Raw genomic sequence first — 26,397 nt, 5'->3', positions numbered from 1 at the left:
CAAGCTGGAAGGAGTGGCTGACACACCAGAAGGCTGTGCTGCCATCCAGCGAGACCTGGACAGGCTGGAGAGTTGGGCGCGGAGAAATTTGATGAAATATAACGGGAAAGTGTAGAGTCTTGCATCTGGGCAGGAACAACCCCAGGATCCAGTGTAAACTGGGGAACAACCTGTCAGAGAGCAGCATAGGGGAAAGGGACCTGGGGGTCCTGGTGGACAACAGGATGACCATGAGCCAGCACTGTGCCCTTGAGGCCAGGAAGGCCAATGGCATCCTGGGGCGTATTAGAAGGGGAGTGGTTAGTAGATCGAGAGAGGTTCTCCTCCCCTCTACTTTGCCCTGGTGAGACCACACGTGGAATACTGTGTCCAGTTCTGTGCCCCTCAGCTCAAGAAGGACAGGGAACTGCTGGAGAGAGTCCGGCACAGAGCCATGAAGATGACTGAAGTAGTGGAGCATCTCCCATATGAGGAAGGGCTGAGGGAGCTGGGTTTCTTTAGCTTGGAGAAGAGAAGACTGAGGGGTGACCTCATTAATGTTTATAAATAATGGTTGAGTGTCAGGAGGATAGAGCCAGGCTCTTCTCAGTGACAACCAAGGATAAGACCAGGGGCAGTGGGTGCAAACTGGAACACAGGAGGTTCCACTTAAATATGAGAAGAAACTTCTTCACAGTGAGGGTGACAGAACACTGGAACAGCCTGCCCAGGGAGGTTGTGGAATATTCAAAACCCACCTGGATGCATTCCTGTGTAATCTGATCCAGATGTTCCTGCTCTGACTGGAGAATTGGACTAGATGATCTTTCCAGGTCCCTTCCAATCCCTAATGTTCTGTGATTCTGTGTGAATGGTGGATGACTCTGAGCAACTGGCCTGCATTAATTCTGACAGAGAATTATTCAATCCTAAAGATAAACAGAAAATGGACTTGCCAGACTGTTTCGCTGGCATAGGTGATACAGTAGTCTGGTTGAGAGTCACTGAGGCAATGGCAAGGGAAAAGAAGCTACAGCAGTGCAGCAGTTTGGTTTATGTGTTAAAGCACGGGCTGGTGTAAGCCAGAGGCTGTAAGACTTTGAACCAGAAAAGAGCTGAACTAAATCAGAAGAGTCCAGAACAATTCAGCAGTGTTATTGCTGGACTGCTCATACAACAGAAATTATATTTTAGCTCTAAGCAAGGCTTTCAAAGAAACAAGCATCAGTGACTAAAGGATAGGTTTGTTTTCTGCCGGAGTTAGAGAAAATTAGTGAGTGGGTGTGCACACATTGGTGGAAGCAATCAAGTTAGTGCATCTTAATGGGCTACTATTAATCAGTTTTGATTGGGTTAGCTAACACACATAAACTCTTAGCTTGTTGCAAATAAAAGTAAAATGTATTACCTTGAACTGCTTTTAAGCAGGAGATACTTGCTTACTTGCTTGTCCCTACCCCTTACGCTTAAGTGTTGAGAACTGATATGATTGTGTTACTTCTGAAGAATAAGAACACGTGAGTTTCCCCGTGAATCTCCTGCTGATACAGGCTGAAAGATTTCTTCTCAAAGAAATGAGGGCAGAGCTGCTGAGAACAGCACCTGCTTAAGGTAACTACCCAGCCGGAGTGAGCTTGCTCTCAGTCAGCCACAGGAAAATTGTCTCAGCTTCAAGATTTAGAAAAAAGGGTCCCTTAACCTAATTTGAAGGCCCCTAAATGTACATATCTAAGAAGACTTGAACAAAAACAAGGCAAACACATTAGAATTTCAGATTGTCCATTTTCAAGGAACAAACTCTACAGCTAACACAACATTAGCAAGCATACAGAGTGTTCTTTGTGCCCTGAGGGATGAAATAATAACTAATGTTCTTCTGGGTTGTGTAATAAATTCAGACTGTGCATGTAAGTGATGACTAGGCTAGAAAACCAGTCTAAGAGACATCCCCCAAAACATTTGAGTCCCTTTTCACAAAGGTCCCTTTCTCCACACTGCTCCCATCCTTCAATATCTCATGCACACATGGGCACACACAAAACACACCCATGCTCTCTCCCCTCCACTACAGCAAGCCTAGAAGTGAGTGGTGATGTGATTCAGCTGAAATCTCAGCTAAGGATTGGTTTTGGTACTGTGTTTTTAATAACATCACACCTTTGACTGAAGGGGTTTAGGAATTCAGTCTGTTTTGTTTAGCATAGGAACAGTAACTTGCCATTTTGTTTCAAACACCCATTATTGCCAGTGAAGGGTAAAAAAAAAAGCCTGATATGTTAAAAGTGAAGGGGAAGTGATGTGTTTAACACACACAATTTGGAAAATTATTAGGTTTTAGCATTCGGATATAAAACCAATAATGATTCTGTGTTGCCTGAATATAAGATAAAATCAATTTGTATTTCACCAAAAAATATCCCGATTCAATAACCATATAAATGCATATTAGAATAACTTAGAATAATCTGAATTAAAAAACAGATTGAATGAATCCTTCTCAATGTGAAAATATTTTCTTTTTGTTTACAGTGTAACATTTACTGATCAACAAATGAAGTTAGTGCAAACTTATTTAAATCTATGCAAAGCAGATATCACTGAGCTCTTTGTTTTAGATTCCATTTGTAAAATGTTCCAAGCAACTGGAAAGGACACAGTGGTCCTTCTTCAAAATGTTTCTTTTTATAACTCAAAAATATTTTAAATTACTTACCAATTATTTAGCTTAATTTAAGCTGCAACCTGCAGACTTATTCAATTTAAATGTCTTAGGAACAAAAAAGTGAACCAAATGACACAAAATATTGGCCTATTTTTGATAAAACCAGGTAAGTACATTTCTTTCCATGGACAAATAAATGTCTCAAGCACTTCACTACATTTTTTCATTAAAAATTGTTTATAGGATGAAATACACATAGAAAATGCATCTTAAACTATTTTTTTTAAAGTAGTCTGGACTTTGAAGTTTAGGCAGCTCTTTTTGGGTCTTCCATATAGTAATATCACAGATTCTGAGAAAATAATCTGAAAACTGTGAGAAATTTCAACAGTAGTTTATCTGGAAAGAAATGCAATTATTTCTAGTTTGTTAACCTGAAGTGCAATTACTCTGCTTAGTAACTGCATGTCTTTTGTGCTCTCCTACAGTCTTGGCCAGAACCTTTCAGGGTTTTTTTCCTCCCTAACTTCACATGCATAGTCACAGTATTTTATGAATAAATCCAGGCCTTTCTGGCTCAGAAATAGAGGAATAAGCTGTATCACTAGTAATTAGGCTTCTTGTTCTATATGAGAAAATTTATCTTCATTTCATTATTTTATTGGTATATTAAAGGCTCAGGTGAATGGTATTAACTGTCCAGGTTTGCCATCTTTGTCTCCCATTACTTTAAAGTACATTCTCTTTGTAAATCGGATTCAGATTGAATACAGTGCAGTTTTTAAAAAGTTAAGCGGACTGTCAAGAACAGGAAAATGTGTGTGAGTTTACCTCAAAAATTCTTTTCTCTGGCAGCTATTCCACATGTCAGTTACAGCAATATTTCAGTTTGTTTGCAGCTTCAGGTCAAGACTAGAGCTGCCAGTCACTGATAAATAAGGGATCTCCCTACCTTGGAATTTCCCTTTATTTAAGGTAATTTTTGCAGCCAGAATAATTCTCTTATTCTTTATTCTTCACAAAATTACATTTATTTTGGGAAAAAATACACCCCCTCACCCCAAGTATTTCTCCAGCTGTTGAAGAAGAGCATAATTCATCCTGACAAAACAATCCAAATCTTTGTCAGTATCTATGTTTATCAGAGTACAGAGGTTCTCTTTGTTCCGAAGTAGTTCACATTTGGGTTTTATTATTCAAAGAGGTGGTTTTGTTTTTGTTTTTGTTTTGGTAAATGTGGAGCCAAGGTTTACAGATACATTCAAATACAGTCTACAAAGAGGCATGTCCTCTAGGAGAAGATAGGATAATACTGTAATTCTAGGGAAAAAAATCCTGAAGTAAATTGCATCCTCTTGACACTTGTTTTACCAGGCATAGTGGCAGAAGGATGATACTATCTATGGAAGGTATTGGCAGAATAGCAGTAGGCTGGTCGGTTTGGGGAATGGCTGTACTGGTGACTATTTGGACATTTAGCAGATCAGCAAGCTAATGACCCTGCAGGTCTCTATGGTCAGTGCTCCTTGGCTGTGCTCTGGTGCTTAAAAGACAGAAGCAAGTTTTAACAGAAATTTGAACATTTCCTGTAATTATACTAATTAGAGCTTATACTGATATTTGCCCTGATTGAGGAAACAGTGCTGAGACTCTCTAAAGAAGCCCATAAAATTCCCCACCCAGTCTCTTTCTTTTTACTGAGTGATATTCAGCTGGCCAAGTCCTGGAAAGACCAGGATGTTGCCTCCGAGCTGTGTTCTGTGGAAATGCAAAACGGGTAGACTGAAGGAGTGCTTATTGTCACACACCTTCACCCCTAGATATAATACATTCAGAAGACTCAGCGGAGTTCGGACAGTCTTCTGTACTGAGAGTGTCTTGGTCCTCTGATCTGGTCTGCTACACTCTGGTCTGCTTCTTCAGTATCACAGGGGGACTACACGTGCTCTTCTCCCTTTAGAGCAGTAGTTAAAACATGGTCTCTGCCCTAGCCAGTGAACTGCATATTGGCTTCTTTCTTGGTGTTCATGAGAGTGCTAATGATTTCATTGAAGAATCAATTTTTTAACCTGGTTAGGACCTCTTTTTGCTAAAATGGAGATTCTCTACAAATTCTGTCTCATGCTTTGTTAATCAGAGCAGTGATCCCTTGGCAAGAAAGACACGAAAATTGTTACTGCTGCTGCCTCTTCCTGCATTTGCAAGCTCTGAGCAGCTACAGCAGTTCCAACAGGTGAGTATTAAGTAATCAGGTCACTTCTGCAAGACACCCATGTTCAAAGCTCTCTGCTTCACTGATGTCTTCAAACATAAACCTGACAATTCTTCCAGTACAACACCGATGATTTTGCTCATCTTTCAGCTAGCTTGTTTCTTTTTTTCCTCTGTGTTGCAACAATGCTGTTGAGGACTTTGATTGTAGTGTTGTCTTCTGTTCTTTATTCTCCTTCCCTTTAAACTTGTTTTCTGGTCTCTCATCACAGATCCTGCCCTGTAGTGCCTCATATTGGCTTGCTTATCCTTATTGACTTGCCCATTCACTTCTCTTTCTCTTGCATCTCTATGCTGGAATTCCCATAGCCAAGCTTCACAATGCATCTGTCTTCTTCTGCCTTGGACCTGACATCTTTCTGTCTAAACTACCTGACTCTCCAGTTCAAAATCTTGAATGGCTTTTTCTCACCTCTTCGTATCATATAATATCATCTCATGTTCTGCCTTTCTTCTTCACTAGGACCATGCTATTTCTTCCAAGAGAAAATTGAAAAGAATATGTTACTCACTCGCACCCCTTTTTATTTTCTTTTTTTTTTTCTTTTTACCAGGCAGCTGCTTTTTCTGCCTCTTTCAGTGCCGTAACTGCACCCAGATTTGTTCCACTAACCTTCTCTCATCTGAGCAACCTTGCACTCATCCCATCTTTTATTCTTTTCCTTAGCTAAACTGGCTCCTCACTTTTAAATATACGTTAGTCTCTCTGGTTTTTAAAAAACGTTCCACTTCCCCTTCTCTGCCCATGTTTCTGTCCCTTTCCGTCTCACCTCACTGAATGAAACTCTCTTCACTTGCTCTGTGAGGTTTACTACTCTGGGCATAGGGACCCATGTTGTAACTTCTCCTGCGGACAGCATCTGACTGTACTAGTCTCTCCATTATCATCTTATGCTTCAACTTTTAAGTTCTTCATGGCAGACCCCATCGTTTCATCTTGGGCTTGCAAAGACTTGAGCATGACCATATTGCCTTCCTTGGTTGGAGCTCAGAGCTGCTGCAGCAGCACAAATAATAAATGACAGAACGATGAATTCAGTACTTTAGCACTGCCATCCACTGGGTGTCTTTGATCATGACATCCCATATTTGAGTAAAATCTTGTTTCTGTTTTATCTGCTGATACTGAAGTGGAATGTATTATTGTAAGCACACTATTTGAGAGTAATGGAAATGCCGAAATCTTTATGTTATACCTCTTCCAAACAAAAGATGAATGCCTTTTGCTTTCTATTTTGCTTTAGAAAATAAAATATTGAGATTGGTAACTCAAGTACTGAAGAAACAGGAGATACTAAGTTAAACTGTTATGTACAATTAACTGATCTACATTATTTGAATTATGTGTATGTTGTGTCATATATTTTGCTTGTGCTTAAGAAACACGCAGTACTTCAAATTAAGCATGTAGATAGATGCAAAAGGGAAATAGGATAATTTGGGAGTAATCTAAAATTTGTGTGATACTTCCCCTGGCAACATTTCCAGCTTCCACCTCATTTAGCAATGTCCTGAACCAGAGTGGTTTCTCTATTTTAACAACCTTCAGTGAGTTTCTCTTCCACGAGTACATCCAGCTTCTCCTTGAAACCATATATAAAGAGATTTGTGGTATCCTTTCCTTTCCTTTCCTTTCCTTTCCTTTCCTTTCCTTTCCTTTCCTTTCCTTTCCTTTCCTTTCCTTTCCTTTCCTTTCCTTTCCTTTCCTTTCCTTTCCTTTCCTTTCCTTTCCTTTCCTTTCCTTTCCTTTCCTTTCCTTTCCTTTCCTTTCCTTTCCTTTCCTTTCCTTTCCTTTCCTTTCCTTTCCTTTCCTTTCCTTTCCTTCTTTCCTTTCCATCTCTCCTCTCCTCCCCTTTCCCCTCCTTTTTCCCCTTCCTCTCTCTCTCTCTCTCTCCGTCTCCCCTCTCTCTTTCCTTCATTCTGTTCTTCTTTTCCCCCTTACTATCTTTGTAAACTTTCCCCACTTTCATTCCTTGGCTTTCTTTTCCTTATTTTCTGTGATATAATTAAGCTTATTATGATTAGGCTTACTGATACATTAATAATATTTAATGGTTAAAACAACTTTCCTTTTACATTTCCTAATCTGCTTCCACTCTAAACAGTGGCAGCAGTATTTACCTTCTTAGTACAACAGTTCCTCTGTGACAGGAGACTGAAAATCTAACCAGATGTGAGATAAAATAAATTTTATACACAGATGTGTCTTAAGTAAATTTTGAAAGGAAGAATAAATACAAATATCCAAAGGAAAAAACAAGTGTGCTCAGTGTCTCGGTAATTCAATTGTTTATCCAATTTACTGCCATGTACTGAAATATTACCCAGAATTCTAGGAAATGCAGAAGTGGATTATGAGTTCAAGGATGGAGCACTAATTGAATTCTTAATTGAAATGACTCATCTAAGCAACACAGTGACCTGGGTTGCCCCCCAGAATGTAAAAGTCTTTCCAAATGGTATCCTGGCTCAGGTGCCACATTAAAAGCTGTTGTCACTATTGTCCATCTGAAATAAAGGTTATCTGTTTCAGGAAGATTTGCTAGAAGGGGTTACTATTTGCAAGTGAAACGCATTTTTTCTTATGACAAGGCAAGATGGATTGGTCTTTTTCTTTCTCATTTTGTCTCAACCAAAATTGGTCACAAAATTGGGCACAAAGCTTACTAACTAAGCTTTTTATTTAAAAGGGTATTTGCAATCATTTTTGCCTCTCTTGAATTTATTAATTGCTGCCAGCTGGAAACCTTTGCTCTAAAAACCTAGAAATACCTGGTGTAAATAGACAGTATATTTTTCTTAAGAATATTAAGAAGCAGAAATTGAGTTAGTATTCCTTCTCTTGAAAAGAACTTACTAGCTAGAAAATCAGAACTCTGCTTAGTGTTTTGATACACCAGTACTGACTGTCTTCACTACTCTGTCAAAACTAACAAAGCACATTAAATATACCCTTATAATATCCTTACTTTCAGAAAGTGCAGAAACATATACAAGCTTAATTAAAGAAATAAACAAAGAATTTTCCATGACTTCAGTAGCACAAGTGATTACAAAATACGTTTCTTGTTGCTGGAAAAATCTTAAAATAGAGGACAAAACATAGGCTATAAGTATTTTATAATGTACTTACATATCACTAGCGATGGAGGAGTTCCTGGACATGGACTTTGGAGAAAGATCATAGTCACTGTCTGACCGGTAAAGGAAAGACTCTCTACGTTGACTGTGGACAAAATTTGCCTGAAGAATTAGCCCTGATCCAGGGCTTGTCATGGGATCCAAGGGACTTCGTCCTGATGATGTACCATTGTCTACATCGAAACTGCAAAAAGAAAAGAGAAAAATATTTATGCCACTGACATAAGAATTTTGAAATTAATACACACACTCTTGACAAGTTTATCACTAGTAATTACTTCTTGATAATAATGGGGAAGTAAAGACAGCTACTAAGTGAAAAATGAAGGCACACTGCTGATAACAAAAATTAACAATCCTGAAGGGAAAGAAATTTGGTAGAGGAAAAAAACCTGCCACTATTAGGAATACAGGAAGCCTTACGGTTCTCTGCACGCAGAGTATCCATGATCTCCACACCTGAGAAAACATGATGTTTCATTGTGTTCTTCCCCAGGCCCCATCTCTCCTGAGCTGGACTCTCATTATCTTGTCTCCCACTGCTGAGGCAGCTGAGGCCTCTTTCATTATCGAGTACTCAACCTAATATTTTGTCACTACCCAAATATTTCAAGAACATATTTTGTCTTATCCCAATAAACAAAGTGCTGGGGTGGGATTATGGTGTATGTGTGCACTTGGGCATGTTTGCATGCATTAGTTTCTATTTTACAAACAGATTCAAGAAATTAGTTCTTTGCTCACTGCCAAGCAGTATGACCTCTGCAGCTATTTGTGTCTTTGAACTACGCAGTTTAGATCCAGCACTTCTAGCTATTTGGTACTAAGAGTGGTAAACAGGCTTATAATTCCTAGGGAACACTGCCGTCATGAGAGGCTGAATGGCAAGAGGAGAGAAAGAAAAAGGAGAGAGAAGATGCTCTTTCAGGTAGTCTATGACGTTTCCCCAAACAGCTTTGAAAAACTGTGCAAAGACCTTGAATGGGGGTCTGCTATCAATTAGAATCTAGCGCAGGGTGGGCAGTGCTGGGAGGACGTGCTCATGGCAACACGTGTTGCTTAGCAGCCCGACAGCTGCATTTGGTTCCATATGGAACCTTTTCAGAGAATGTGGCTCCATTTTAGACACAATGTGTTGTGGTATGCAATCTGAGAGGTTACAAATGTGTGGATTAGCAGGATTATGTCTCCATCTGATGGGATGGAGCACATTTTTTCCAGTCAGAAGTGGAAGATGACTTTTTTTTCCCTAATTGCTTATGTCTCTAAAACCAAAGATCAATTTCAGTTTTACAGCAGAATAGGAAAGATGCACATAAGATGTTGTTTTATAGCTACTTGGGCTCCTTTTCCTCACTAATGGGAACTTAAATAATAGTGCTACAGCATTTATGAATGAGGGATGAACAGAGGATCTTTCACATGACTTGTCAAATATGAGTGTTAACATCATAATATGTATTTGTAATAGAACCATCTAAAGTACTGATTTGGAAAAAAAAAGTGTTCATGTGAAGGACACCCACTGGTTTTCAAAATATCTAATGACAGTGGAAGAGAAAACATACAGTGCATGTCAGCTGCTGATTAGCCTTCAGCCTGGCACAGGTGTCACAGCAGGTACACACTACTCTTCATTACCTTGTTTCTTTCTGTTATCTACCATCGACCTGAGGCTGCAGGGAGGGTGCTGCTAATATTTTAGTGGAGCAACAGCATTCCCATCACCTTTTTATCTTTGTTAAATGAACTAATCAAATAAACATGTACTGCCTCTTTTGGCAGAAATGCCCATTGTCTGGCAGAGAATGGATCCTGGCTTCCTGTTTTATTTCATTGTTTCACTGTTACTTTGCACATATTCCTGGAACTTCAGGACTTCTGCTGCTTTCAGACTATATTATTTATTTTGTATTCACCTTTCACTGTTTGAATGTAAAAAGCATTGGGGTTTTTTTAAATATTCAGAAAATGGTATTAAACTTCAAGAGACCTTACCAATTCAATCCTCTTTTCACCATAGTTTTCAGAACAATTCACTGCCTATAAATCCTAACACATATACTTCTTCCCAAATTTGATTACTTTTGACTATGCCTGAATAGTTTTTCTGTATCCTAAAATTTGCTAGTACAACACAAAATTATTAATCTCAAGCTAACAAAGCTTAATCCATAAAACATCAAATGAGAGTTCTGCCACCAGTCTGCTGGATGGTTTTGGATAACGGAAAGCTCCTCATTGCATTTCATTTTCCCTGTTCATTGCATCTTTGAGATCATTGTTAAGTCTGCTCACAAAAAATATTGAAAAACATATTCAAAAGGGCAAGATAGCATGAATACTACAGTGAAACACCCTTGGCAGCTTATGGTGACATAAGTGAATAACCATATTGCCATTACTACTAGCATGACTACTGTTATTCACTAGCAATCAATATCTTTTGAGTTTGAAGTCCTGAGTATTCCAGGAGCACAAAATATTTACATTGCCAATGAGGAGGGGTTTGGAATATCCGTGAGCTCACTCTATCCAAATTCCTAATGCTTCTATTTCATTGCCTAAATACTTTTTTCTTTAAAAAGCTGCAAGAACAAACAGGCCCTTAAACAACAAACAGGCCGTATGTTTTGGTTTTCTATTGAGAGCAGCAGGGCAGATCTTTCATCAAATTTTAGATAAAATGGAAGAGGATTGTTTACTCCTGTGCTCAATAAGACTAACTTCTGCAATGGCAGTATCACTTAAAATATATATAAGCTTGCCTGAAACCTCTGAAGTAAAAGTTAAAAGTGTGAGAGAAATAAATGAAGGTACATGTAAGTCTGTTTCACAGCAGGAAAATTTTCATTAACTAGTGACTATTAAATTAATTTCTTTAACAGTGGACTCACCTATTCAACCAATAAAAAAGTATTTTATTGAACTGAAAGAACATGTTGTTCTGTTTGCAGTTTTGTTTTATTTTGTTCACCCACCTTTTGTGGGCATGATATGAATATTTTATTACCAGTCTTATTTCTCTCAGTCAGAAACTAAGGCAGTCTTCTACGAATGATTTCATGGTCATGATTAGAAAATAGTGATCGTTTAACATTTAAAAATCGCTTAGATAAAATTACAGTTTCATCGGCTGGATTTGCACACCAGATACCTACAAGTATGTGCAAGACTTGAACATGACTGTTGTGACAGGAATTTTATCCTGTGATACTCTGTTGTGTCCACTAGATGGATGTCAAAAGTAATGAACGGGTTCCAAATATATCAGCTAGGATTTGGTTCACACTGCTCAGAGAAAACGTCTTTTATGTAAATATGCATCAGGAAAAAAAATGTCCAGTTCTGCAGCCAAAGAGGAATGTGCATAAAGCACTGGCTTGCCAGAAACATATGTTTATATTAAAAAGTTTCTAAAATGCTACAGCAGTTAAGTGTCTTGTTTAGCTCTTACTTACTGTGACATTTGCTAACACTTTCAGATACAAAAGGTTGTAGAAATTTAAGTGAAAAATGTGTTATTACACTTAAAATCAAATAAATTTTTCCTTTGGCTGTATCACAGATCTTATTTGCAAGAAATAGCACTGAAGTTCACACTGTGTCAAACAGAGAATCAGATTGGGGAACTGAAGACTTTCAGACAAGTTTGTCTTGTTCTTGCTGCATACACCGATAAAAATTAAGTTTATGATACCTAAATAGGATAGACTCTCTAATTTGCCTGCACAGAAATTGCAGTAGTCAGTTGTGCTTGCTTCATATTTATCTTTCCACTCTTGTTAAATTTTAAGCCACAGCAAGAATATGCTGTGAATTGAAAAGTGCATGTTCAGTGACAAACCCAAAGTTATTATCTTCCTAGTGTGTTCCTCAGCCTCCTTACACTTTTGTTGGAGGATGGTCTTTAGAAAAGAAAGAGCATGGAAGTTGTTATGGAAGGCACAGGAACTGTTTTGTTAGCATTTCACAGGCAGAAAGTGGCCATTTAAAGACAGAATTTTCCACTGTTGTTCTGCAGCCAGTTTTGGGCACTTTGCACAACACATGCAAACTGAAGCCACTTTTACTGACATGAGCATTTGGCACAGCACACATCACAGAATTTTCTAAGTTCAAAGAGCTTTGCTGCAACTCCAGAGATGCCAAAGCTATGAAAAGCCAGTGCTAATTCAGCAACTTTTGTGTCTGTGTTTTGACAAAATGTTTTATGATATTAGTGGATACTGTTTATCCTTAGAGCCTGCCTTATTCAGTGTTCAACAATGGCAAACATGACATGAGATGAAAGTTTAGCCTTTTTTCCTTTTTTGGCTATTCATTGTGTTTGCATGTCTGGCCCACTGTCTATCATCCAGGCGCTGTACTCAGATGGGGATAAAGGTGGTGAACTCTCTTGAGCAACTTTTACACTTTCATGGCTGATCTTCTCTGTGCTCCTTACAGAAAAAGAAGTAATAACATCACAAGCAGCCTTTAGGAAGATTTTTTGCTTCAGGCAGTAGTAGGAAACTGTGGCAGGGACAGGAGAGGTTCTGGATCCTGGATCTCAGTAGCACTGTTTCACTGCTAATGACTGCACAGCTTCCCTACACAGTGAAAGAAACCCTTTGTGGACTTCCTTTTGAGTCCTTAAATGACACTTTCCTACTCTCTGAAAGGTTGCTAAAAGAAAAAAGGGGAAGAACTGTGTAGGAAATGTAGCTTTTAGTCACATAAGGCGTAATGGCATCATAATGAATATACACAAGAGCTTGTAATTAAGGTTGCATTGAAAATCTCAATGTTCATCTTCCTTATTACTGAGAATTTAGCAATTTAATCATGTAGTCCTTTGTCCAGGGTTTTTGTTTCATTTTGTTTTTGCTAGAGAAGTCATCAACAGTAGAAGAGGGAAGGAAATAAATTCCATCCAAAAATGAAGAATTTACTAGATTTTTTAAGAATACAAGCTGTACTCATTATGTTGCCCTTTGAAGTCTCCCTGCACCTTCAGCTTATCTTATCTTGGAAGCTATGGAAAGGGAGAGAGGTCACAGGCAAATGAATTGATTTTCTAGAGACACCTTATCTTCTAAGGCCATCTTTAAACATTACAGAGGGACAAGGAAGTTCTGGAGAGCAAATTTTGTCCCCAGTTAAAGGAGTCTATTGTTCTAGTGTCAAGCAATCTCTCCAGCCATCTGTCTGCACTATGACCTACCTACGCATCTTAGTGTCCTTACTTCTCAGAAGTCCCTTTGCTTATTTTCAACTGGAAGTATAATTCCACCATCACACTGAATGGGTGCATTTGGCATAGCAGCTGTAATTCACTGAAATGATCACAGAACTGGTTTGTCACCACTTCCTCTGGGAATGGTCTTATTTAGAGCAAAAGCAAGGTAATAAAATTTTATTTACCTCTCCAAGGAAAAGTTAAGCTATTTATCCTGTCCCACTTGTGCTGTGGGACAGGAGCCCACCCTTGGAGGCAGCCTATAGCTACTGGAGAAAGGGGAGGATTGGATGATCCCTTCAAATACAAAACCCAAACTTGTTACTTGAATTGCTTGGGATGAAAAAAAGCAGTCAGCCACCTCAGCCCGTGGAACCCACCATGGATGTGGAGGTTGGTAGAGAAAGGTCACAGTGTGCCCATCCTTAGGATTGTTTGGTACAAAACCCAGGGTAAGGGAAGGCTGTCAGATGGGATGCAACTCATATCAAAGCAGGACAATTAAAGTTTTGTTCTTAGATGTGATGGATTTATTCTGTATTAGTTATGGACCATTTCAGTTACTGTGGAAATCACACCCACTGTGACCCAATTCTTAAAAAAATGTACAGGCTTCTGAGATACTATGTCATTAGAAAATATTTTGTGTGAGATGGACAATGATTCTGATATATTAATTTTACAGCTCTCAGTCAGAGATGGGAGTACAAAGTATAAATGAAGAGAGAGACTAAAACCACTTCCTCTGTAACAGACATTATCTGCTAGTAGGAACTGAATTTTCACTACATTTTAGGTAAACTCTGTTTTACTTCATACACTAAATATATTAACTGGATTTACTGAATTCAGCTGTAAATCTGTCCAGAGACTTGCTAATACACCAAATAATTATAATAATTTCTTTGTGAAATTCTGATTTCAGACACACTTTACATTTATTAAGTAGACTGGACAAGTACTTTTGTTATGTCATTATGACTTCTCTCAGGCCTTTTTGTTGCTTATTAATAAACAAAGCATTAAACTGAGTCAATAGCAGACTTTGGCTGTCCTATTTTTAGCCAGACATAGTTATCTCCAGAGTTTAATAAAGATGAAACTTTAGGATTTTCTGTATCAGAATGAAACAAATGGTCAGTAATCACCCCTGCCATAGGCTCCCACTGGACTTTAGACGTTAAATAGGTTAACTTGCAGCATCAGAAAAAAACCTGTAAACATAAACCAGTGGACTTATATAATTGAATAGCAGGCCTAAAATTTATTTCTTTTATTAATTCTCTGCTCAAGACCCTTCAAAATATTTCTACCAGTGATGCAGGAGAGTCCACATCTGTTTTTCTCCTTCTAATTCCTTTCTGTCTCTTCCATACATCTAGTAAAAACTAAAGACCTCAGGAAAATGAAAGGGAAAAAAGAGAAATATTTATACTGGCATTTTAAAAGGAATATCATATGAACTCTCTACACTTGAAGAAAAAAAAAAAGTTTAGATGTGACCTGATATTTTTACTTCCTCTATAGTGAAGTTAAAATAAAATGCCTTCCATTGCTTAAAAATATGTATAGTGAATTTTAAGCAAATTATATTAGAAGGAACATATGATCTAAATCTGATTTTTTTTCTACTGGAGAATTCAAGCCAACTATCTCCTTGTGGCTTTGGGTTTCCAGTTAAGTGATTCAGCAAGCAAGCCCTATGATCTACTCCATTTTTAGAAGTGGTGTGGTTAGATTTCCCAGTATCAAAACTGCAAGCAAAAGAGGAAAATGTGACATTTCATGACATTTCCAACAGAACTTAGCTTTTGCTCTTGGCATAACTGTTTTTTAGAAAAATTTAGAGAGTAACAAGGCTTAAGACTAACATTAAAAGCCCAGATAACATGTGAATAGAAAATGTGTAGAACAAAAAACGCACTGAAGCAAAAAAAGTTTTTAAGAACTAGTCTACTCAAATACATTAGCAAAGTAATTTCAATTATCTGTTTGAGCTTCTGTCTCATGATTTTCTATCAAGCATCTCAGAAAATGTAGCAAATCTCTCTAAACAAACCATTCAATGTTTTATTATGAAGTTTCCAAGGAAGGAGTTTCCTCTGACGACTGTTCCATATCTTTGGGCGTTTTGCTTAGAACAGTCTCCTTATACTTAATTCAAGGTGTACTTTTCATAATGTCACCTCATTATTCTTAATTATACCTCAGTGATACATGCATTTGGTACGCACACTTACATTAAAAACATTGAATCAATTTGCTCACTGCACTCAGCTATACTGGGATTCTTTTTGTGATTATTTTTACTATTTCCTTGGAAAGAGCACTCACCCTCACCTGGTAATTTTTATTCTCTGAACTTGGCTCTTGGAAGTGATTATCTTCCTGCTGAAGTGATGTTCAGATAAGAATGCCAGATTCTAGATTCTGTTACATGGATTTGATGTTTCAATATTTCTTTGAAGCTGAAATAGTTGTCTTATTGTAGCATAATATAAATGTAAACAAAAAATGCAAGAGAAACAAAATGAATTTCCAAGAAATGTGGTAATCTCTCCAGTCTTCTATTAGGTTTAAGTCGCTTCGTATAGTAATCCTATTGGGACCAGTATCTCCATTTTCAGATAAGAAAAAAAGGCCACCAATATATTAGCTGTTTTCCCCAAGGCTTCTGGTAAAATATGTGGCAGACTGGGGTTCGAATGAGGAAATCTGCAGAAATTATTGAAGAATCTGAACTATTTTGGATAATCTGAAATAAAGAGGGCTGAGAAATAGAGCCACTCCATCTAGACATGATTAAGAGTACACAGCAAATCCAGGTGTGCTTTCAAGCAGCCCGCCAGTCATCTTTCACCAGCCCCTGCCAGCTGCCCCAGCTGTGAGTGCCTGTCAGAACCACTGCATTTCTAGGAGCGCAGTCTCAGTAGGACTGGTGGTTCTCCACTTCAATATTGTTGTTATTTAATTACAGTCTGTCTGTCACCATTCACTTAAATCATTTGACCTGGACAACCTGGAGAGTTGGGCAGAAAGGAACCTAGGAAAGTTCAGCAAAGGCAGGTGTAGGGTCCCGCACTGGGGGAGGAATAACTCCAGGCAGCAATGCAGGTTAGGGGTTGACCTGCTGGAAAGCAGCATTGTGAGATGAACCTGGGAGTCCTGGCCAACAACAGGTTGACCATGGGCCAACAAATGTGTCCCTGTGGCCAAGAAGACCAATGGTATCCTGGGGTGCATTAGGAAGAAAGTGACCAACAGGTCAAGAGAGGTTATCTTCCCCCTCTACTCTGCCCTGGTGAGGCCACGTCTGGAGTACTGTGTCCAGTTCTGGGCTCCCTAATTTAAGAAAGATGAAGAGCTATTGGAGGGAATCCAGCAGTGGGCTACAAAGATTATGAGAGGACTGGAGCATCTTTCTTATAAGGAAAGGCTGAGAGAGCTGTTTATGTTTACAAATACCTCAAGGCCAGGTGTCAAAAGGATGAGACCAGACTCTTCAGTGATACCCTTTGGTAGGATGAAGGGCGATGGGCACAAACTGAAACACAGCAGATTCCATCTGAATATGAGGAGAAACTTCTGTATTTTGGGGGTGCCAGAACACTGGAACGGGCTGCCCAGAGAGGTTGTGGAATCTCCTTCTCTGGAGACATTCAAAACCTGCCTGGATATGATCCTGTGTGATCTGCTCCAGGTGAACCTGCTTTAGCAGGAAGGATGGATTAGATGATCTCCAGAGGTCCCTTACAACTCCAACCATTCTGTGATTCCATAAGGTTGTTTGCACTTATTTTCCATAAGGTACCTTTTCTTTTTGCTCTAAATACTAAAGTACCTTCAAACTTGTTTTTAAAAAAATCACTTTACCTAATTTCTTCAAGAAATTCTAGAACAACACTGTTTTCTTTCCCAAATGAGTTTTGATCCAACTATCTCCACTTATTTTTTTCTGCAGCATTTGGACATTGGCATACAAAACCAACTTTCACTGAGTGAGACTATATAGCATGTATTTACTGTAAATCACATTGCTATTAATTTCATCTTATTTTAAATATATTGGAATCATATCTCAAAAATGCTTTTCTAGCAATTTATAAAAATATGCAAACCATCCATCACGAATACTGACTAATCCCAATTCAAATGTAGTTCCCCATAGATATTAGAGAAATGTCACCCTTTCAGGAAAAACTAAAATATAAAAATGAATATAAGGTCATGGTTGAGAAGCAGACTGCTGGCAGAGAAGGAAAATCTAGTATACTTAAAGAGCTCAGCCACCTCTTTCTGTGAATTCACTCAGGTGTCATTATCCAAAGTGGCCAAATTGCTTATATATTCCTTCTGAATTAGTAGTGAGATAAAGCAAGCATATGGGAAAAGACGTAATTCCTCAGACCTGAATTTTTAAATCAAAACCGTACAGTACTGATCAAAGCACACAAAATCCAGAAGATAGGTATAAATATTCCCCATGGCTAACACTAGTCTGGATGAGGAAGCTTCCTGGCAAACACATACTTCTGAAGAATCATAATATGACGATAAATCCACAATGATAATAAACACTTGGCACGGTCACAGAAGATATGGTTACATGTACCCTGTGCTTAGTGGCAGAGATCTTTGTTAAAGAGTGACCTAGCCAGAAGCTGACAGGAAGAAGCAGCTGCAGTTACTCCTGACTACATTCCCACTCCAAAGAATGTGGTACAGAAGGAGGTCCAAAAAGCGAGGAGGTGCAATCGTCATGACAAGAAGAGGTCGCATCCCTCAACATCACCCAGCTCATAATTGTTAAGTCTTTTTGCACAACTGAGTTTAAGTCAACCTGCCTTCAAAAAGTGTGTCCTGCAAAAAAAGGATAATCCTCTGAATATATGAGCCATTCTATGAGAAGCACCCAAAAAAACCAAAGTCCTAGATATCTCATTTTGGATATTCAAGTTAAGGAATATTTTCACTTTAATTTCCATGTTTTATTTCTCCTTATTTTAAGTAAGGCTTATTACAATTCCTCATATCACATGGGTCATATGAAAATCTATTTAATCATCTCTGGGAAGCAGTAAGGTACCGTAGTGATGAATATCACAGAAAAGTCAATGAAAGCACTATAACTACTTTTCCAATAGGTCTGAACAGCAAGTTGTCAATAAAAGACCTGGCCACATAATAAATAGCTAGAAAATAGTAGAATGCCGAATATCTCGTGAATTGAGTTGCATTCATTCTGTGCACTCAGTGAAATAAAAGCACTATAGAATTGTACAGAAAAATGTTAAAACTACCAGAAACATTGCAGAATTTGGTCAAATTATAACAATTGAACTACACGGTTTCTTACAAAAAAAAAAAAAAAGAAAATGCCATCTCTTTAGAAATTGAAAAAAAAAAAAACCAAAACAAAACAACAAAATACATCAAATACATAACGACATCTTTTGAATTGTCATTTCCTTTGTATGATTTATTTTACTTTGTGCAAAAAAAGCTGTTTGGCAACTTGATTCCAGAAGTCTATTTTTTCTGATACCGATGTCATTACTAAAATTGGGACAGGACATGCCATAATTGCTGGCGCCAATGAGGTGATTATATCACTCTGGAAACTCTACAAAATGTGCAGTTCAAGAGACCATGAAGGAGGAATGCCAACCTCTAGCACCAGTCCCTACAGCTGAAAAAATGTCACTGTATAATCGTTGCTTTTGGAACAAGCTTTGTCTCCAACTATTTTCTCCAACATCTGGTTATTTCATTCTGTGAACTGTTCCCTGGAGAATGCACAATTTTGCCAAATCGAAAGTACTTTTCAAGCAGTTCTTTTCAGCAAAACTCAACCTACATGTCCAAAGCTCTGCTAAGCTGATCACACACATAGTTGTGTGGTTATGTGCCCAGCTCACCTGGCACCATTGTAGATGCACTATCCATCACCATATCTAGCCTAGGATGGTGGAGCAGAATTCAAGGTCAAAGTCTTTGGCTCTCAAAGAGAAACCTTAATCAGATGGGGGGTCCCCCATTCAGCCATAGCCAAGCTATTTTACTACATAAGCTATCAGGAAATCCTTTGTTGCATTTTTTTTTTCTTTTGCAGGAATGAACTAGTGTAAGAGGAATCAAAAACCTGCTCTTTCACTGGATGAGTCATCCTGAATCAATCATTTTATCCCCTTCTGCTTTTCTATTTCTCTACCTGTAAAACAGGTACTTTGTAAAGTGCTAAGAGCTGTGGTGGTCATTAAAAAAAAAAAATTAAGAGCTAAAATTAGCATTACTGGGAGTAGTAGTAAGAGCAATAGAAATATCAAAACCACTGCTTTTTAAGATTCTGTCAAAAGTAGACTTGGGTGGGAAAAAGAGAAATTTAGAAATTTTACTGGTTTTAATAATGGGAAATGCGAAGGAATAGGAAGACTAGAAGAAAGAAAGAGTTGCTTATTTACTTGGTTTGGTACCTTTACTTTTCAAGACCTTCTCATCATTAAAAATGGAATGGAAGAAGACATTACATCTGTTTTATTCTGTAGCATTTGAAAGCAAATTAAGTAAATAATGACAACAAAAAAAAACAAGAAAAAAAAAAACTAAATAGGAAAACACTTCACCAAAAATTTATTCTAAGATGAAACTTTTATGATAAAAAGTTTAGATAAGTAAAAAGAAAGCATTTTTCATGTCAAGCAAGAAGTTGGTTAGATTTTTTTTTCAAATGTGGCTTTTATTTTCCGTCCTCTCTATGCTGTACTATAAGACACAGCAAATCATTATAAATTCCCCTTTCAGGCAGAATGGAATTTCTTTTTCCCCCCAGAAGAACAAAAATTTAAAAAGGACCATAGAATTAAAAAAAAAAAAAAAGTCAGTTAAACAAGCCTAAGGAGAAAAATCTGATAGTGGTCAAACACATGCTTGGCATGTCTATGCTACAGCCCTGTAAGGACAGCACATGGGTGAGCATCTCCCCGTGGGAATCTGGTAGTTGTGCCTTAAGGGAGCCTCAACAGTATATATTTTCCTGTACTGTTCTTTTTTTACTGCCCCTGCCCCCCCATGACTCTTTGTCAATAGATGAGGACCTAGTCATCCAGTAGAAAGACATACTGTTAAAAAGCATAGACAGCTAAGCAGGCACATGTACATTTTAGTCTTTGAAATTTTTCTTTAAGTGTTAAAAGTTAAGTCAATAAAGACAGGAACATGTTCATTTCTGACCTCTCTAATGTGTGAATGAAGAAGTGCAAATGAATAACAATACAGTTTTTGCTAATAAACTTAAGCGTCAACATACAAGTGCAACCTAGAAACACAGTAAGCATAAATTTTTAGATTATTTACGTGTTTGTATGACTTCAGAGGTTTCTACAAGGATGCTTGAGACATGAAATGTTTGATTAAAACAAAACAAAATCCTCAAGGAGTATTTAAAGTAGAGAAGGAGAGGAAATATCTGTTTATACTTCAAATATTAAAGTTCATGCAATTTTCTGACATCTGAGAAAGCGAAATAACCAATAACAGGAACATCTCTATATTTTTTATCTTCCTGAACTATTACGTTACACAGTAATGTTTGCAATTGTCTCTGTGTTCCATCCTTTATGGAAAGCTGGATTTGATTTATTTTCCAAGCAGCTGCAATAAAGAATATTGCACAAGAGCTGATTCTGCAAAGCTGAATTTCAGGAAATGGGGCCTTTTCTTTTGCTTCAATGAATACAATGTCTGAGGCTAATTTAGTGTTAAAAGAACCACAAGGTAACGCTGAAATTAGACACTAGTCTTGAGCCACACAAAGATAGTACAGAAGTGTTGAAAAGGTTCAGCAGGCTGCTCTCAAAATAATTGTTTACAAAGATTGTTAAGATAAAATCTATACATGATAAAGAATATTCATACACTTGCAGAGGAAGAGCAGCAGGCAAAGGTGGAATGGACTGGACATGTGTGTGGAGAAGCTGGAAGAAATACCATAAAGGATCCTTATCCTGGAAAATCATCCTTTTTAGCACATAAATTTCTCTAGCAAACAAAATTCTATTTACTAATACTTTATATGAAATATTGAAGAAAAGGAATGTACTCATGAGCAAAAGTATAATACATTCCAAAAACTACTAGCCATTAGATTTTTGTTCTCTGGTTAAAAAAAAACTGCAGTGGATTTTTAATTAATATCATCGCTTTTTGTTATTATATTTCAATAGTCTCTTCCAAGGAGTTCTGAAAGTAACTGGAAAGCTATTGGAAAGTAACTTTCGATTAATTTTTCATTCTGGATTTCTAATTTCCAATGAATATTTAAATTAAAATAAAATCTTATTTTGAAGCCCAAATATTTGAAGCCCAACTATTACCATGATCAGTATCTGATACAGAAAAATTGGAGAAGGCAGAGAGAGCAGCTGGTCTATCTTAATGATGAAAGAGTTACAGTGTTTTGCTTTCAATCACAAGGAATTATACTGGACTTCTATTTCTAGTACCAGCAATCAGTAAGAAAATAGCTACTGGTGAGGAAATCAATCAGTTTTAGGTGATTAAGCAAAAAGTTCTGAAGAGTTACTAGAAACTAAATGCATCTAAAACCATGTAATGATACTGCTGGCATAAATAAAAAGTTATATTTCACTGTTGAAAAAAATAATTGTGAGAAAGATGTGCATGGGCAATATCAGGAACAAAGTCATAAGTTCATCTTATTGACACAGGGGAGAATGCATTTCTGAGGTGGAAAAGCTGTCTGGACAAGAATAAAAAATGTGATGGTTTTACAAAATGTCATTTCCTAGTTACTCATCTCCAGCCTTTTCCAAGAATGGAAATTCCAAGAAGAAAAATACATTGCTTCACAGCTGTGAACACCCTGCTTGCCAAAAATGCAAATGTAATTGCTATCTGTTAATCAAGGATAAATGATGACACTGCTGATAAATATGAGTAACAACTTTATGGATGCATAGACCTCTAGATTGAAAGTCACATTAATTTGGAAGGGCTATCTGTGCATGTGCATATAACAGTAAGCACATCACTTATAAACTGTCTAGTACCAAGAGGAATGTAGTCATCAGAGATAAAATCCTTTTAATAGGTAATTGTGGCATTTCTGTTACCACAAATGTTAAGACTTTATGAAGGCTGCCACCATCACTGATTCCTAACATTTTCCAACTCATATCTCTGACCCTTAAAGAATGGAAAACATATGTCAGCAATTAAGTCACTAATCATAGTGTTACCAAGCATAAAAACAGTGCCTGTGCCAATACAGGCTGAGTCACTTTATATGTTTTCTCAAATGTCCTGAAGCCTGCATGGCATCAAACCTAAACAGTCATTTCAGTCATACTGAAACTTTTTTCCTGATATTGTCCATGTGCAACTTTCTCACATTCCTTAATAAGATGGAATTTAAAGCAGATGGCACTGAGGTAACTATTGTGGGATAAGAGGGCCATCAAAACAAAGAACAAACCAGACATGAGTTTGGTCAGTGCTTCCAGGGGGATAAATAAAAAAAAAAAGCTTCTGCAGACTAGGCTGGAAAGGGCACAGCTTCAATATCACTGAGCCAGCCAGCATCATTTTCAGTCTCATTAAATGAAGGACATCTGAACAGTTTGCTGAGAACCAGCGCAGAATAGGCTGAACTTTAAAAAAGTGAAATAAATACCTTACGCTTTTTCTATGGATAAACAACGTTTAATCCAACTCCTTGTATTCCTTAAACACATGTTCATTAGAGCATAAGCAAAACAGCGCTGGGTGTGCTGGGGATTCGCTCCGCCCAACACGTACACCTTTGAACAATGAGAAGTGTGCTTAAATACAGTAAGGTGTTACATATTCATAATGACCCCAGGAACACCTATACATATTCATAACCTTTCCCCGCTTCTGATTAAAATGAATCTCAGATAACCATTTCCATAGACCCTCCCCTGTTGCGCCTGTGCAGTGCCACTTGGTGAATTTGAGGAGGGGTCTTTGAGGGTCTTTGGATGAAGGCTCCTTCAGCTTCATCACAGTGAACTTTTTACCTTCGGCTTATTATGTCGAATTGACTGGGACCCAAGCTGCCAAGTCGATTGAAACCAGACTGGCGCCCCCTTTTGCTGTAAATCTTCATTATCTTGTCTCCTCAAGTTTACAGCTAGGTGCAGTAAAACTTCTTATCTTGGGTTTCTGTTCTTCTTCAATGGGGTTCTGTTCTTCTTAACATAAAGCTCTAAACTAAGCATTTATTGTGTGGCTAAGCCTTAAAGTGTTAGTTCGTTAGTAGGCACCCATTATATGTTTAGCTAACCCTTAAAATGTTAGTTCCCTCTGTCAATATAACTTCATGAGCAAGTTTCATAACTTTTTACATAGAACTTAACCACCTTTTTCCTTTTCCAAGTTCAGAGTCCGTGCCTCATTTGGTTATACCTGTAAACATTAAACATCTTAGCACGAATCACAACTGCATTTTTCACAAAAGGAAGTAATTATGCAATTGTAATATCTACCACTGACTGTCAGCAAGGTTTGGACCAGGGGTCCCACTGGCTTTGATCCATGTGTTCTCTTAACATGCCTTCCAAACATATTCTAACTTTTAAAAGATCCCTTATGCTGTGTATGTTTCCACTTTAATGTTGTAATTTTTTTCCTCTGTGTCTATTACTCCTTGATTCTTGTCAGATTTCCTCTATATGTGGGTACTAACGAAAGACTGATACACCGGGATTTCATGTGGTAACACATAATAGTGGTAACAGCCTGGTAAACAGCTTTACTGTCCTTGTGTTCTAAATCACTGGTTTCTTTCTCTTGTGAAACTTGTGGGTACCTTTTGAACTGCTAGCAATTTAAAGCAGACGAAGTATCAAATCAGGACTTAAACATAATAAAGGGAGGGGAGAAAGTAACAACATAGCTCTTTGGACACTGTTCTCCACATCTAACATAGTAGCTATTGAAATGGGCACAGAACAAAGAGCCGTAATATTGAAACATTGTGTTTTGGGGTACTTACAGTGCAGGTTTTGGCATACCATGAGCTGCTGAGGAGGGAAATATTAAATTTCAAATTGTAAAAGCCTATTTGCTAAAGCACAAGAAAAGAGCTGAAATTTATGAAAGGTTTTGTAAAAGTGGATCTACAGTGCTGAATGCCTTGTGGACAAAAGAGCCAAAATGCTCACTATGCAAGCTGTAAACGAAAGAGCAGCCAGAGTGACTTAAGCAGAATGGTTTTTTCCTTGTCACAGTAAAGGCACATATCTACTATCTCATTATCTGATTCATACAGAGGTTTATACTGTAGAATAAAGACAGAAAAAGAAAAAAAAAAAAAAAAAAAAAGGAAACATTGTTTTCCAGTCTGGAGAGAAACAAATCACAATAGTTCTTGACACACACCCAATTCCCCCTTTCAGCCCTATTTTGTAAAAAGAACACAATTAGCTCTGGTTTCACTTTTTCAAAATCTCTGAAAAAAAATGAATTGTAAAACAGTGGGTATTAAAGGGTAACTAAATAAAAATAAATTTAGAGAAGAAAGGAACAAGAGACAGAATACCAGCCAGGAAGGAAAAGCTATCCAAACCTAACTGTCTGCTGCTGTAATTAAGCATTTGCTTAATTTACGGTATAGAGTTTCCTTCATTTAAATGAACTGAAGATTTGTTCCCAAGTTAACAAGATGCCGGGAGTGGCCTATGTAGAGTTTATTTGAAACAGCAGCCTGTATTGTGTGAATTGTTCAACACCCAGGTGGCTGGCTGAATGATGGCAAGAGATAAGAAGAATAGTAGGAAATGAAATTATTATAGAATTATAGGATGTTTCAACTTAAGAATTAAGTACTGTTTTAAGACTAACGTAAAATCAAAGGAGACATAAAGAAAACCTAAAACTCATGTGGAAACACTAGCAAGATCTTCCTAAATGCCCCTTTTGAGCCTAGCTGCCTAGCTACAAACTGCTTTCAAACTGTACTTTACAGAAGCGTGCTCAAGTGGAGCAGTCCTTTGTAGATTTTAATGGCTTTCACATTACTGAACATTCTTAGAAGAAAACTTGTGGAAGAAAGTGTGGTGGTTTCTTTTCCTTTTTCTTTTCTGACTTTCTGAGGGTAACCCTGTATGTGTTTCTTTTCAGTAGCCAAAAAAAGTATGCAATAACAGCAACAAGGGTACTCTAATATGGCCTCTAGTACCAAAAAACGTCTGCTGATGAGTATAACCAGAACATCTAGCACATGTATTGATGTTACTGTTGTTCTTTTGTGACTTGACATTTTCATTTATTATAAATTTTCATTTGTCATAAGTGAACATGTTTCCATTTTACCATTATTGAGTCTGTCAGCGCTAACTTAAATAGTGGTCTTACACTCTTACTGCAAATACAGGCTTGCTAGCTTTTAAAAGTTCATCTTACTTCACCATGTTCATGTCCACAAAATGAGGCTATACCTGTCAATAGAATTTTCTGCAGTCTCAGACTTAACAGAATAAAAATGATAAAAACTGTACACAGGAACTGGATGACATCTCTTTAGTATTTGCGAAATAGCACTTCAGTCTATCAGACATCCTTCCTCCATAATTCCTTTATCCTATGTGCGTTGCAACCCCAGGAGCTAAAGGCATTATCATACCATATTTATGCAAAGCATGAAAAGTAAATATACATATGAATCAAGAATAAGAAGTAAATACACAAAAAAAAAGATCGTTTTTGTTTTCTAAAAAGTTGCCAACATCACTTGGCAAAACTTGAAAAAAAGTTTGTTTATAGATCATGTGGGAAAGATTTACAGCACAGATTTGCACGTGGAGGCCAGGCTCCCTGGCAGGTGCTGGGGAGGGAGCTCAGAGAAAAACTGGGAGCACATGCCTGTGTTAGGATGTCAATCCTGATTTTCTGAATGGCTCTTTAGATGTACGGTGTTTCCTCTATCGACTATTCAAGCATGGGTGCTGGGATTGTCTTTTAAATAGTGAGATTTTGAAAACAAAGCTTTTTCTCACATCTTAATTTTTGAAACTTTCAATTAAAATTTACAACCTTTTCTGTGACCATTAAATCTTTTATTTTTTTAAATATGAGAGCTGAG

General features: G+C 37.6%; 1 protein-coding gene across 2 annotated transcripts in view; it reads right to left on the bottom strand.

Moving 5' to 3' along the window:
* LOC309451561 (3',5'-cyclic-AMP phosphodiesterase 4D) overlaps nucleotides 1-26,397 on the bottom strand; it is a gene marked incomplete at its 5' end in the record, with an annotated part of 350,513 nt that overhangs the window by 111,565 nt on the left and 212,551 nt on the right. For both annotated transcript variants that reach the window (XM_082075311.1, XM_082075312.1), the window contains one exon: nucleotides 8,046-8,237. In XM_082075311.1, coding sequence (XP_081931437.1) covers nucleotides 8,046-8,237 — 192 coding nt within the window. The remainder of the gene's footprint in view (nucleotides 1-8,045; nucleotides 8,238-26,397) is intronic.

Source organism: Streptopelia decaocto, assembly GCF_964273445.1.
Source record: "Streptopelia decaocto genome assembly, chromosome: Z".
Lineage (NCBI taxonomy): Eukaryota > Metazoa > Chordata > Aves > Columbiformes > Columbidae > Streptopelia > Streptopelia decaocto.
This window is presented reverse-complemented; position numbering and strand designations above follow the sequence as displayed.